The 14,050-nt window shown below is 35.3% G+C and overlaps 1 protein-coding gene and 1 pseudogene across 1 annotated transcript; both read right to left on the bottom strand.

Annotated features, from left to right (window-relative positions):
- Positions 1-112: 112 nt before the first annotated feature.
- On the bottom strand, positions 113-1,993 carry LOC139785651 (uncharacterized). Its single transcript, XM_071724827.1, has one exon. It carries the CDS (start codon positions 1,739-1,741, stop codon positions 863-865), a length of 879 nt encoding a protein of 292 aa, XP_071580928.1. The 5' UTR covers positions 1,742-1,993; the 3' UTR covers positions 113-862.
- A 7,511-nt stretch (positions 1,994-9,504) lies between these two features.
- LOC139785650 (alpha-tocopherol transfer protein-like) lies at positions 9,505-12,735 on the bottom strand (annotated as a pseudogene).
- Between the last annotated feature and the right edge of the window lie 1,315 nt (positions 12,736-14,050).

The raw sequence follows: 14,050 nt of genomic DNA, 5'->3' as shown, positions 1-14,050 counted from the left end.
TTTTAAATATAATTTTTCTGTTTAGGCACGTGTAATAATTTCAGATGATACGCAGACGAGGCAGACTATAAGTGAATGTGGTGAGGGAGGGAAGATGAAGAAAATGAATAAATAAATGAACGATCTTTATTTATTATTACTACAAGAACAATGACTTTGCTTCGCCAGTAAATAATTGAACAATTAATGTAGGTCATGGTTTTAATCGACCTAACTATAATAATAACATTTATTAATGATTAATATCTCGACATTATTTTGACTATGGATTTTGCTCTTTATCAAGTATATAATCGTAAATTCGCAAAAGTCTTAATTAGCATATCATTGTACCCAAATATGCCACAAGTCTAAAAGTTGAACATTATATATACAGATGAGTCAAAGTATAAAATTTAGTAAATATATGGAAATAAATATAAATATATATAAAACTGAAATGTTTACAAAGGAGAATGTGTAAAAATAGTTGATTTTTGCCCGCAGCCGAAAAATAAAATTTGTATGTTTTTTAAATAGTTTTTATCACGTGGTGCAATTAGTATTCTATAAACATGTGAAGAGAACATATGTAAAAATGTGAAAAAAGTGAGTAAATAAGCACGGATGTGCCATAAGAATGAGATACATAATGATCTTTTTTACGAAACGTTCTAATTCTCGAAAATCATCAAATGTAAGTATGACATTTTGTTCTGATGATAGAGTTTGAATATAAAAGAAAATAACAAACCTACAAAAACTCAAAGAATACACACGCTTCGCACGTCAAAAACTAAGTAAAATAAAGTCGAAGTAAAATAAAATATGTAAAAATATTAATATAATGTAATTATCATTACCAATTTGTTATATAAATGTCTTAATCCTTATCGGAATCCTCACAATCAGTTGCAGTAAGATCCAGACTCAACAGTAATTGTATCGCTTCAGGCGACAACTCCTTCAATTTTTTTTTAGGCAGTTTTCTCAAACTGGATATATAAGGATCTGATGACACCAACAGCCAATTCAAAACGTCTTCCATGGTCTTTTCACGCGAACATTTTCGCGAGAATCCCTCTCGATATTTTTTAACGTCTTTGCAGGCTTCCCGAGCTTCTTCAGATAGTTGCCCAATTGGTAAAAGAGCTGAAGCTATTATCTGAGGACCGTGTATTAACAGTTTGTGAACTGTAGTTGGCATATTGTACCACGGATATTCAGATACAAACATTTTTGCGGTTTCCAAAGCGTACTTTTTGTAATTGTCTACATCAATGTCGTGTCCACTTGAAATAGCTTGTAAAATTATATGGAATCTTTTAATAATTTCTTCATTTAAGCCGGTTATTAAAGCGGTTATTGCCGAATTTTTAAAAAAACACCGAGCAGTGGTTCCGTCGTTTGTACTACCATATCCGGGCGTCGGGCGATCTACAATGAGCCCCAATTCTGATCTGAAGCCTTTTTGAATATCTGCTTTACGTTGGCTAATTAGCTCTTTTTCGTCCTTTGTCCGTGCTTGCCACTTTTTAAGGCTGAGTTTATAAGAAAGATGCAATAAGCACTCAAATAAACGAATCCACGCGTGCAACGTGGACATCCCGAAGCATAAATTTGTTTCCTCTACATCTCTTGTTAGGATTTTATCAATATTATTAAAATCTTTCGAGGTAGCGCCGCATAGATAGCACCTTAAAGTAGAAGGTGTAGACGTGACAGCATTACATACTTTTCCGTCAGTTATGGTAAACAACATTTGGTAATTGACCGTTATTTCTTTGCCATCTATTACGATTTCAAATGGTACTAGCGACGTAATCTGCTGCTCGATAAACTCCACTTCATTAACCGTAGATTGCGTATCTTCGTGGAGAAACTGTAGTCTGATAGGCCGACAAAAGCGAGGAGACGAAGGTCTTGGATTTTTCCAAATAATGATCTCAGTTTCGTTATTACTTTCGGCAAATTTAAGTTGCAAAGGGACAAGCGACGTTAAAAATACATTTGCGTCCGAAGTACTTTGTCATTAAACTTTTGTTTATACTCGCTTTGACCGGGACTTTCGTTGCACCCCCACTTACAGATCAAATCCGCTTTTATAAACATTTCCGTATTCAATGATCGTATTACCTCTCTTTGAGTAAAAAGAAGACGTTCGCATGTGTGGTCTAATAAGTCTTGCAACTTTATATCAGCACTACTTTCAGTAATAGTGATACTAAATCGAGGTGGATAACATAATTCTTTGGCTGCTCGCACTGCGTTGTAGTTCGGATATAATCGACAGTTATGTTTTCTTCATTGATGACCTAATGATATTGTATTGCTTCTTGGTGAGTTTGGCTTCTACCATAATCGAGAGAGCTACATTCGCAGATAACGTAGTCTCGACTGTTGTTTGAAATGCTTTTTTGTATAGTAAAGCTCTCGTTGGTGAAGTTGTAACGTCTTTTACAACTTGTGCCGAATGTAAATTTCCGGAAGAGCGAAGGCTCATTTGCGTTGCGTATGACAGCTCTTCTGTTGTGAAGTTTCGACGAAGATCTTCAGTCTTTCGCCGTTTTGATCGCTCACTAGATGAACCGAAGTCCAGCGAGGGACGACCGCGTACGCTTAGTTATCTGTATCGGAACGTATAGGGAACGACATATTCACTTCCAGCCAATTCTCGTTTTTTTGAAGAAAAATTTCATAGTCCTTTTTGCCTTTTGCCATTTTGCGCGCAGTTTGGAGAAGAATGTTGACATATGTGATCTGGCATCTGGATGGATTTGAATGGAACAGTTATTTTGTTCGGATAATTCCTGCTCCAAATGTTTAATTTGGGTACTAAACTCCTTGCTTAAGCAATTCCGCATAAAGAAAAATATCTCTCTTCTTTTGTAAGTTAGTAGCTCATTGCGAGATCCTGTAAAAAATGCATGAAAAAAAGCGTATATTGTAGTAACGCGATTTTTAGGAGTTTACTCGAGGTAAATGTCTAAGTATGTGTGCGTGAGTGTATTTTTAAGAAGCTTGCGTTGACCCGATGCGAAAGAGAGTCGTTAAGAGTCAAGAGTCAAAAGTCGCGAGTCTTCGGTATAATAACTATACGATGAATAAACAAATAAGTTTGTAAACTCGGTCAACAATTATTTTCGATTTTCTTTGTCTAATTTGTATGTATCATTATTATATTTAAAAAATAAACTCGAGCTCTGAATACCGATTGTGAGAAATTTGTTCGTATTTAGTGAACAAATTTCTTACAATCAGTATTCAGGGTTCGAGTTTATTTTTTAAATATAACATGATATATACAAATTAGACAAAGAAATTCGAAAATAATCGTTGACCGAATTTACAAATATATTTGTTTAGTAAACATCCTGTATAAGGCACCTAAAATCTCCGGTATGTTAATTTCTACATAGACTGGATTTTAAACACTATTGTTATGGGCAAACCCCTCGGGCAGCTGTTACTAAGCGGGACTACCTGAAATGTAAGACGCCGCGGGAGCCTTCTCGGAATGCGCGCAGTGTTACAAAAAAATTCCGTACAACAAGGCTAGCAGATATTAGCAGTTGGTTATTGCGAATTTTAATTGCCAATAGTATAAGCTATAAGGGAGGAAAAAAAGAACGCGGGATCTTGCGGGATCTGCCCCAGGTAGCAAACACAAGTCATTTTGACGTCAAATACTAGTCATGTTTGTACAAATGACGTCAAATGACCAAAAGCGACTATGTCTTTAAAAATGACATTATACTGACGTTATTCCATAACATCATTATGACGTCTATTTTTAGTCATTTTTGGTTAGGTTAGTCTATGACATCGGCGACTAATAATGGACGTTTATAAGACGTCATTTCTTAGACCATCTAAAGACATCATTTAAAGACGTCTTAAAGTCGTCCAAATAAGGTCTTTTTGTAATATAACTATTTTTACTTCTTAATATTGTTTAATAAGTAATAATAAAATAAAAACCACAAAATTAACTGCAATATGTTTGTTTAGCAACTTTATGATTGAAGTGGCGAATTTATGGTATAAGTGGATGTAGTTGCGTGTGATTATAGTTTTATGATAACTATTTCACGCAGTGTTATAGCTATCAAGAAGATTATCATTACAAGATTTTTGAACACTTTAAAGATGTACCTGTTATAGACAAGTACAGTTAATAAGGAAGCATCAGGGTGAGAAGATCGTCACTGTCCACTGGATCATCGAAGTCAAGCGACTCGGACGCGGTACTGTACTAGGAGGGGTGACCGCCTTGAGAGCGGCTATACGCACATGGCATGTAACGAAACAGTTAAAAAGTTTTTTTTTTCTTAGATAAAGAAAAGAACATTTTTTTATAAACGTTTATCAAGTAGACATTTTAACATTTTAATTTCATAAAAAAACATTCTAGAAACCGGTATGTCGTTCAATTGTCTGTGACATTAGACCGTCATTTTAACGTCATTATGCCGCCAGTTAGTGACGTCAGGAATGGTCAGTAAAGGACCAAAATTTGACGTCAAAATGACTTGTGTTTGCTACCTGGGGACGGTCTTATGTCAAAATGGGATATAACCAAAAAACGCCTTGATTGATCTTCTTAAAGCTGAGATTTCAAAATCAGATCAGTACGGCAGAAAGTTACTTACAGATGTTATTGCTACAGATACAGGTATTAATGAAGAGACCATGCAACTAAAAGTCTACACGAAATAAAAATTAAATCGAAACAACAGGAGCTATGTCGGTCCATCGTTATACGTCATTAAACAAACACGGTAAGCGTTATTTAAAATTATACAAGCAAGAAAAAAATATTCTACGTACCTCCAGGAAGAGCATCCATTTTGCAGAATTTGATTATCACTTTTACTTTAAAAGTTATTCACATTAAAGGAGACTGAAATTATTGACGAAACGTGCGAAAAACGTCTGTCGTTGGCGAGAGTCAACTTTGAACTAACATACCTGCTTGATATAAAATAGTGGGGGACTGAGGACAATGAGATTCTATGGGGAACTTAGAACATACCTAGAAGGGAAATCGCCTATGCTGCCTAGGCCGAAAGTGTCTCCAATAGGTATTTGTGCGAGAGAGAAAGGTATACATGGGATGATTGTTTTGTGCGCATGCGTTGGAGATCGTTTCTCAATTTAATCTCAATCCCAATTCGTAGTCTGAGGGCCGGCACTTCGACCAAACTTCGATTAACTTAGTCGTGATTAGTCCATTGGAAATGATCAATCGCATTTGCTCATTAAACAGATTGACAAATGCGATTGGTCATTTCCAATAGACATATAATCAACGATTAAGTTAATCGGAGTTTGGTCGAAGTGATAATGACTTGGATTTTCTCTTCTTCTAAAACTTTCATCTATTTGCAACGCACAATTCACATTCTCAAATATAAGTAATTCTATTATGAAACCATTCACCTTCTACTAAACATTTCTCACATGCAAACTGAGAATTATGTGGCACAACTGCTTTACAAAGCTACTTGTGCATCTAAAATATATAATTTCTAACACAAAATGGAAATACTATTCCATTGCATTTTCAAAATCATTTTCTGCAAGTTCTGCCACTTCAATGTAATTATGGAGATACATATCTAAATTACTTGGTTTCCCTCTACCGAAAAAGATACCGATAATAGGGTAAAAGTACCAATGCCCGGACATGTACCTATATCTAGACACCTTTATTATTTATCAGTATAACGTGAATTAAAATCAAAGATAAAAATATTTATTCTTGTAGTTTGAAACTTTAGTTATAGTATCCAAACATTTATTTTCATAAATTTATATTTTTTTAAAGGTGTTTGTGTTAGTGCGAGAAGGAATTTCGGCGAGAAGGCGAGAAGAGAATTTGAACAGAATTATAGTCTAGACTTTTAAGTTTATAATTACAATGTAATTTGGTAAAAATGTTACTTTATACAGATTATTTACAGGTTGTCGAGTTATCGCGAGTCCGCGAGCCACGGAGCAAATCACGCGAGTCCGCAAATAATAGAATCGCGCGAGCTACGAGATTTGCCGCTGAAACCAGTGTAGACTAAACGTGAGCCGCGAAAGTCTTTCTATTTCGTGCGCGCCCGAAAGGACTTCTAAGCCCCTTGCACAATGCCAGGCAACAGGCAATAGGAACAGGAAATAACCAAAAAATTTTTAATTACAACCTAAAAAATTCGAATACTATGATTGGTTGGCAACAGGCAATAGGCACAGAATTTTCAACGTGACGGAAACTCTGTGTCTATTGCTTGTGTCACTGTTTATTCTGCATTTATACATGATTTCTGATTTCTATTCCCTGTTCCTATTGCCTGTTGCCTGGCATTGTGCAAGGGGCTTAACACTTTCTTTGCTACGAGACTTAAGCCCCTTGCACAATGCCAGGCAACAGGCAATAGGAACAGGGAATAGAAACCAGAAATCATGTATAAATGCAGAATAAACAGTGACACAGGCAATAGGCACAGAGTTTTCGTCACGTTGGAAATTCTGTGCCTATTGCCTGTTGCCAACCAATCATAGCATTCGAATTTTTTAGGTTGTAATTAACGATTTTTTGGTTATTTCCTGTTCCTATTGCCTGTTGCCTGGCATTGTGCAAGGGGCTTTAGAAGCGAGTGCTCTCAGCGCGCGGAGGAGCTTTATCAATTCAAACTTCGAACCCCCGTTCGCACTCCGAAAAATACGTAGGGCCAATCGGTTATCGACGTCTCGAGACGTACGCGATTTTGCAAATTTGAATTGCTCAGCTGTTCTCGGGGTCGGTAACCGATCAGCTGTTTTCAAGGAAGTCTTTCTCGTTGTCTCGGGTGTTTACCTTTCGCTCGGAAGCCCGGAGACAAAGGGAGAGAATTGGCACGAGCAGAAAAAGCGTGACACATTTTTTCTGCCTTTCGAAACTCTCGGAAACATATCGAATATTCTCGGATCGCGAATATACCTATTTAGCCGTAAAATTTAATGTAAGATTTGAGAAAATCTAAGCGAATTTCCGAGAGAAATTTTTTATGTAATTTTATAGCAGGATTAAGCCGTACGATTTCGAACAAAAGGTATCCAGACATAAGTACGTGTCCAGTAGGCCAGTCAAATTAGACATTTGAGCTCGGAAGTGAAGCGGTAGCAATGAAACCTTTTTAGGCTTGTTGGGGGGATGTAGAAGAACTTATTTCTGAGTTTTCGGGTTAATCGGACAGATGGGTTTTTAAGGGGGGGAGGGGGAATGAAAAATTTCGTTTTTTCGCAATAACTCGGCGAATTTTGACCGTACATGATTGACTAACCCCTCATTTTGTAGCTCTTTTAAAGCCCTACAATTCATTTCGTGAAGACCCTAACTTAAAATCAAGATTTGTCGAGTTCTAGCCGGTGAAAGTGGGAAAAAATGTATTTTGTCGCGGTTTTTTGCGTTTATCTCGTTTCCATTAATAGATAGAAATATGCCGCCACTGACAAAGTTGTAGGGCTTGAAGAGACCTACAAAATGAGGGGTCAGTCGTTCAGATTCGTTAAAAATTGAGCCCAGGAAAGCCTCTGGAAGTCGCGCTTTTAACGCGTGGCCGATCGTCGCCGGCGGCGACGCGGGCGGCGCGGGCGGCGCGGGCGACGATCGGCCACGCGTTAAAAGCGCCACTTCCAGAGGCTTTCCTGGGCTCAATTTTTAACGAATCTGAACGACTGACCCCTCATTTGTAGGTCTCTTCAAGTCCTACAACTTTGTCAGTGGCGGCATATTTCTATCTATTAATGGAAACGAGATAAACGCAAAAAACCGCGACAAAATACATTTTTTTCCCACTTTCACCGGCTAGAACTCGACAAATCTTGATTTTAAGTTAGGGTCTTCACGAAATGAATTGTAGGGCTTTAAAAGAGCTACAAAATGAGGGGTTAGTCAATCATGTACGGTCAAAATTCGCCGAGTTATTGCGAAAAAACGAAATTTTTCATTCCCCCCTCCCCCCCTTAAAAACCCATCGGTCCGATTAACCCGAAAACTCAGAAATAAGTTCTTCTACATCCCCCCAACAACCCTAAAAAGGTTTCACTGCTACCGCTTCACTTCCGAGCAAAAGCCTTTTTTTGTCTAATTTGACTGGACTACAGGCACTCTGGTACATTTACCTACTCTTAAGTGTCCCGGCATTGGTACTTTGACCTTAAATGGATATTTTTAATGCAGTGCAAATCTTCCGAGTATCGGCTAAAACTGTTTATTACAATTCTTTTGAAGGGGGAGATTCCGTCTACATTCCACCAAATAATTAAGGGATCAAGAAAAATTCTCTAAAAAATAAGCAAATTTTAAACAGTTATGACTTTATTAAAAAAATGTAAATCCAAATTTAAAAAAAGAATTTTAAAGCTTAAAATTTCTATTTTCGAGAGATCGCTGCTATTTTTCACTTCCTTTACTTACTATTAAGATTTTTAGATTTTCAATATGTGTTCATATAGCAAAAACATGGTACAATACTATTCTCACACTGTAATTCTTATATAACTTTGGCTGATTAACTACCTTATTGAAAACCTTAATATAAGTTCAATTATGACGTTGGGGATCATTAAATTCGAGCATATAAGATTTTTTTTATAAATATAAATATGTGAAATTAAAATATATCTTTTCAAGTATGCACATACAGGTTTTATTTTAAAATTTAAAATGTTTTCCTGATTCACCAATATCCCTCGACGATCATTGTATTTGTTATGAGAAAAAACAAATTCTAAAGTTTTATACTTATTTAATTACATTTAGTATATAAAAGTAATGCCATCTAAAAATCAATTTTTAAAATATTTTATACTTTATCCTGACCCAAATATTTTGATATAAGAAATGAAATATCTCGTACATATAAAATATTAACTTTATGATAACTTTACTCCTTGGTACTTTTAGGCACAAAACAAGAATAGATTGATGAAAAAAATAGCGACTAAAAAATAACATAATAGCATTTAAAATATATTGTGTGTTTATATGTATACCTATATGAACCTATTATTTATGCATCGAATTCGATGCAGATATTTATCTGAAATATTTGTATTATAATATTAATTAATCGTAAATCTATGTTCTCTACTTACGATCATGTATTTCATTACGCGAGACTGAGAAGTCGATTGGTTTATTTCATCGATATATTCACACGCGCGTTTTGCCGTTTACTGCGAGGATAGCTTGATGGTGAAAGTATTATAAGAAACTGTCGAAAAGCAGGTATTATAAAGGTTTCTCCACACCGAAGCAGTTTTCTATATATGATTCGTATAATTATATTATAAACTCAACTTATTACATTAACAAAACGGTTATTTTAAATAAAATTATTGTTTATATTAACATTAATATTTATTTAGATCAAATTAATTAACATCACTGTAGTAATTATACTATTAGATTTAACCAGAATAGTTGATTATATGCAAGTATTAATGTCTCGCACTTATAAAATAAAATAAATTTACAATAACGATGAAGAATTTCTTGTTTCTTATTTATTTGTTCAATACAGTAAATAAGATTGCAACGTTTGCTTCGCATTTTATATGAGAATAACTTTCTTAACGTATAAATATATTTAAACTGTTTAAATTTAATACTAATCTTTGTTGAAATTAACATAATAATATAATTTTATCTGTTACTAAATGTTAGGATTGAATAATTAAATTTGATTACCGCAGAAAAACATTATATGTATGAAAAAACGCAAATAACGCAATAAGAAGTAATATAATTAAATTTGTGATTCGTGCATGCAATTATGACATATCTAACTATTATATGCTTAATCTGATCTAATCTAATAAACAATCAGTACATTTGTTATTAGTTGTTATTACTATACTATATTTAATTCCATAAAGATTGGTTAAATATTTAATGTTAATAAACATGAAATAGATTAGTATTTTTATTTTCCAAAACTGTGTGGTTATCGCCGCGTATTCTAAAAATAAAACCAAATAGCTATAGCTATACCATTGGTGTTGCAAAACATTTAATTATTTAATCAATCGATTTCGAGCTTTTTAAAGCTTTCTTCAACTCCAACAAATCCTTTGCTGTCTTTGCCTTGCCCGGTCGTAGCGCCTCATTAACGCGATGACCTTCTTCCTCTTGGAACCAAGCAACGTGATCTACCAATTTTTTGACTTGTTTATCATGTAACTCCTGTAGAGAACCGGCTTGACCGCCTGATTCATTCGGAAGAACTTCGAGCGGTATGAATTTCTCCAGAGTGTCGCTCGTGGTATGGATATGAAACTAGAATTTATAGAAACATATAGTTCAAAACTTTTATACTTTTTTCATCGAATTATATTCCGCTCCACGCAATTTTTTCCAAAAATAAAATATAATTAAAATACGTATTTATACATACGTATTATATACGCAGTAAATACAATATTTCTCTTATCTCTTAGCATTTAAAATTATATTTTCGAAGATGCAGCGTTGTTTAATATATAAACAATTTGCTATATCAAATAGGAAATTTGATCCTTTCACTTTTTCACTTTTAATGTAATAATGTGGATAATTGATCGGTAATGTGTGTATATAATTTCAATCTTACCATATCCATCAACTGCTTTTTCATGAATGGTCTCATCATATTCATAATGACATCCATTACCGGAGAAGAATTCATAATATGGAAACCCTTCAATCTGACAGGCAATCCTTCTTGTAGATAGTAGAGCCATTTCTTTATGCCCATAGGACTCAAACGGCCGACATGACCGAAAGAAAGGTTTTTCACGTCAAATAACATCATGTGGCCTTCGCAAGTGCCTTCGGTGTAAAGGCATAGATCGATCACCATATTTAGGAATTTCATCACATCGTAATAAACAAAATGCGATGGATCGCTGTCTAGGACACTTCCATAAATGATTTTATAGCCTTCTTTAGTAGTTCCTTCCAAAATTTGGTCTGTTCTGTCGATAATAAGATCACTTCTACTTTGTATGCGAAATTTCTCTGCGAGAAATATTGCTGCATTCATTTGTCGTGTATAAGGAATACCACACACACATGAATGTAACGAATAATTAAAAAGAAAAAGATTATAAATAATATATACTTACACCGTTTCAATTGCTTTTTTGAGTTCCTTATTGTTATTAGGATCTCGATTGCAGAATAACTCAGGTACGTGAGTCCTAACTGTGTAAAAAGTATCGATAGTAGTTTTCGTCGGTTTGAGTCGATAATAATTGCTATGCAAGAACAATGCTAATTCGCTGTCTGATATCTTGGGCAAGTGAGGCTGTTTTTCGCACCATTCTCTCAACATTTGAATATCTGCCTCTTTCAATTCAGGATTCTTCTTCAGTTCCTCCTCGAACGATACTAGTTTTATCGAAGCCATCGATACTAGTTTTATCCAGCCACTTTGAATTTAAACTCCTATGGAAGTGAAAACAATAACAATGTTGACAGAATCGTATAACTACACTACTACATTGTATATCGTAGCAAAACTGGATATATTTTTTATTTATACGTATACAGGTATACAGGTGTAGCAAGGTATGTGACTGAATGGGGCCGCGTGAAAGTCGTTCAACTCGCGAAATTTCAATACATAAATATGTAACATTTGCTTTCATTTATTTGATCCTGCGCTAAAATAGCATTGATCTGAAAAGCTTTGCGAGATAGGAATGTTTTATTCCTTCGTAATACAAAGAGATTTTACAGCAGATTCTATATGTATACACACACACACACACACACACACACACACACGTATATATATATGTGTGTGTGTGTGTGTATTGTGTATATATATACATATGTATATCTTATTATAGGTATATAAAATAACGACATATGATTGAGGAAATAGGGACCATTACGTTAAATTTTTATATCTGTTCGGGAGTCGATCTCTCGACGAGATCGTCCCGATTGAAATGCCGGGATACGCTCAGAGATGAGCGCGAAGACAATCGGTTGCGCGAATCCTTAGATTCGCTGAAGGATCGTGCGCGGGAGAAAAACTTGAGAGTTCGTGTCGTTATTAACAAAACGTTTATTTCGTGCACAAGGTGGAGCAAGGCGACGCCCGGAGCAATTCGCGTACACGCGGAGATTTTCGTCCTTCTGACAAGGCCGTTCCGCGAATCGGATGTAAAAATCGGAGATCTTGAAATTGGAGATCTTGCAGTCGGAGATCTTGCTCGCGGCCGACGGAGATCTTGAGCGCGAGGCCGAGGACGATCGCGAGAATGATACGGGCGTCAGCTCACAAAATCACAGAACACTCAGTGTTATGGCCAGTCTACAATGAGTCATTAGTCGTTAGTCAGATGTCGGAAGAAATAGTCATAAGCGTATGGTAAGGCAATCGGAAGTCTGTAATCGGTGATCGTAAGAGATGGCATTTGGCCAATCGCTTACGATCGCCGATTACAGACTTCCGATCGCCTTACGATACGTTTATGACTTTTTCCGACTCTCTTCCGACATTTGACTAACGACTAACGACTCATTATAGACTGACCTTTACACGCAAACGATTTTCAATCTTAGAACGCTTGGCACGAGATTTTATCAAAGATCGTCAGCTCCCGTACGAACGAGCCGACGATTCAAAGTCTTCTGCCTGCTCCGAAACTCTCCGTTCGGTAGTCGCGCCGTGGAAAACTGAAGAATGTGCTTATTCGGCCAATCACGCGTGACTCTATTTTCAAGCTTTAGTATTTCATTATAGGGTTGCTAATGCTCGCGCGTCGAGCACGTGCTACTGTTGTGAGGCGCGGTGCTTCAACGAATAATCGCGCGCGACGCTCTTCGAGGCGCGTGATCGCGGCTCACGACTGAACCATACCGGGCAGCGAATATCGACGAGTTTAAATTGTATGCCACACGATATAGATAATATATTTCGTTTTGACTTTCAAACAATATCAAATGCAATATTATATTAACTTGTTTATGTGCGGAATCTTCCAAATAATGCATTACAATGTGGAGTTGAACGTAATCGAAAAATGATTGCGTGCCCAATACTTAATTCTTTGCAAGCCAACTTGTCTTGCACAATTGTTAGACTAAAGTATGATCATTTTAATGATAGCGAATGAAATATATACTTATAAGTTCCATATACCTCGGATATACGTGCTACACGTATGTGAAAGAATTTCGGATGTCTCACGATCAGCCTGATGTCTTGGACAGTACTAATTGAGATCTGCATAGACCTTTTAAACTGTACCAGTGACGAAGCGGCAATGGAGAATGTAGCGTGACAGTTGAGTACGTTTATTGACGTACGTGATGAAACATGCTATCTTCGTGATAATTAGGGAATGTATGAAAATGTATGAAATTCTACTTTATAGACACATACAGTTTTCCCAATCAGCAAAAATGAGAGACATGCAATCTATAGCAACGAATGTCTGGATTTATTATGAGTATTTCTTATAATTATACGTAATAAAAATTAATATATACATATTTATATAATAAATAAAAGTGTGCAAGTAAAACTTTCAATGCTCCTCATAGTTTTTAAGTGGCAAGTAGAAACTTGCACATTGCTTCCTCATAATTTTCAAATGTACAAATTATAAATTTGAGCCTATTTTTTAATGTATAATTATTAGTAAATATTTATTAATTTGGCTTCCTTATAGAGAAAACTTTATGAGCGAAATAAAATGTTGATTAAGCAACGTGCAAATTTATAATTTGCATACTTGAAAATTATGAGGAAGCAATGTGCAAGTTTCTACTTGCCCACTTAAAAACTATAAGGAAGCAATGTGCAAGTTTCTACTTGCACACTTTTTTATTGTGATAAGCTTTATTGCGACTAATATTTGTTATACTATTACAAAAATCAATTAAATAATTAATGTTTTTATTAAAATAATCCCTACTAATTGCAGATATTTCTTAATTTTTCCATTTTGTTTTATTTTTTTATTTATACATTAGTTTTTTAGTTCTACTTTAAAATAATTTTTTAAATATATAAAAAGTGATTTTATTACTAAAATTATG

This window comes from Temnothorax nylanderi, unplaced genomic scaffold, assembly GCF_030848795.1.
Source record: "Temnothorax nylanderi isolate EJ_2023f unplaced genomic scaffold, tnyl_v1.0 TNYL_tig0854_pilon, whole genome shotgun sequence".
Classification (NCBI taxonomy): domain Eukaryota; kingdom Metazoa; phylum Arthropoda; class Insecta; order Hymenoptera; family Formicidae; genus Temnothorax; species Temnothorax nylanderi.
Note: the sequence above shows the minus strand (reverse complement) of the source record. Positions and strands in the feature narration are given on the sequence as shown.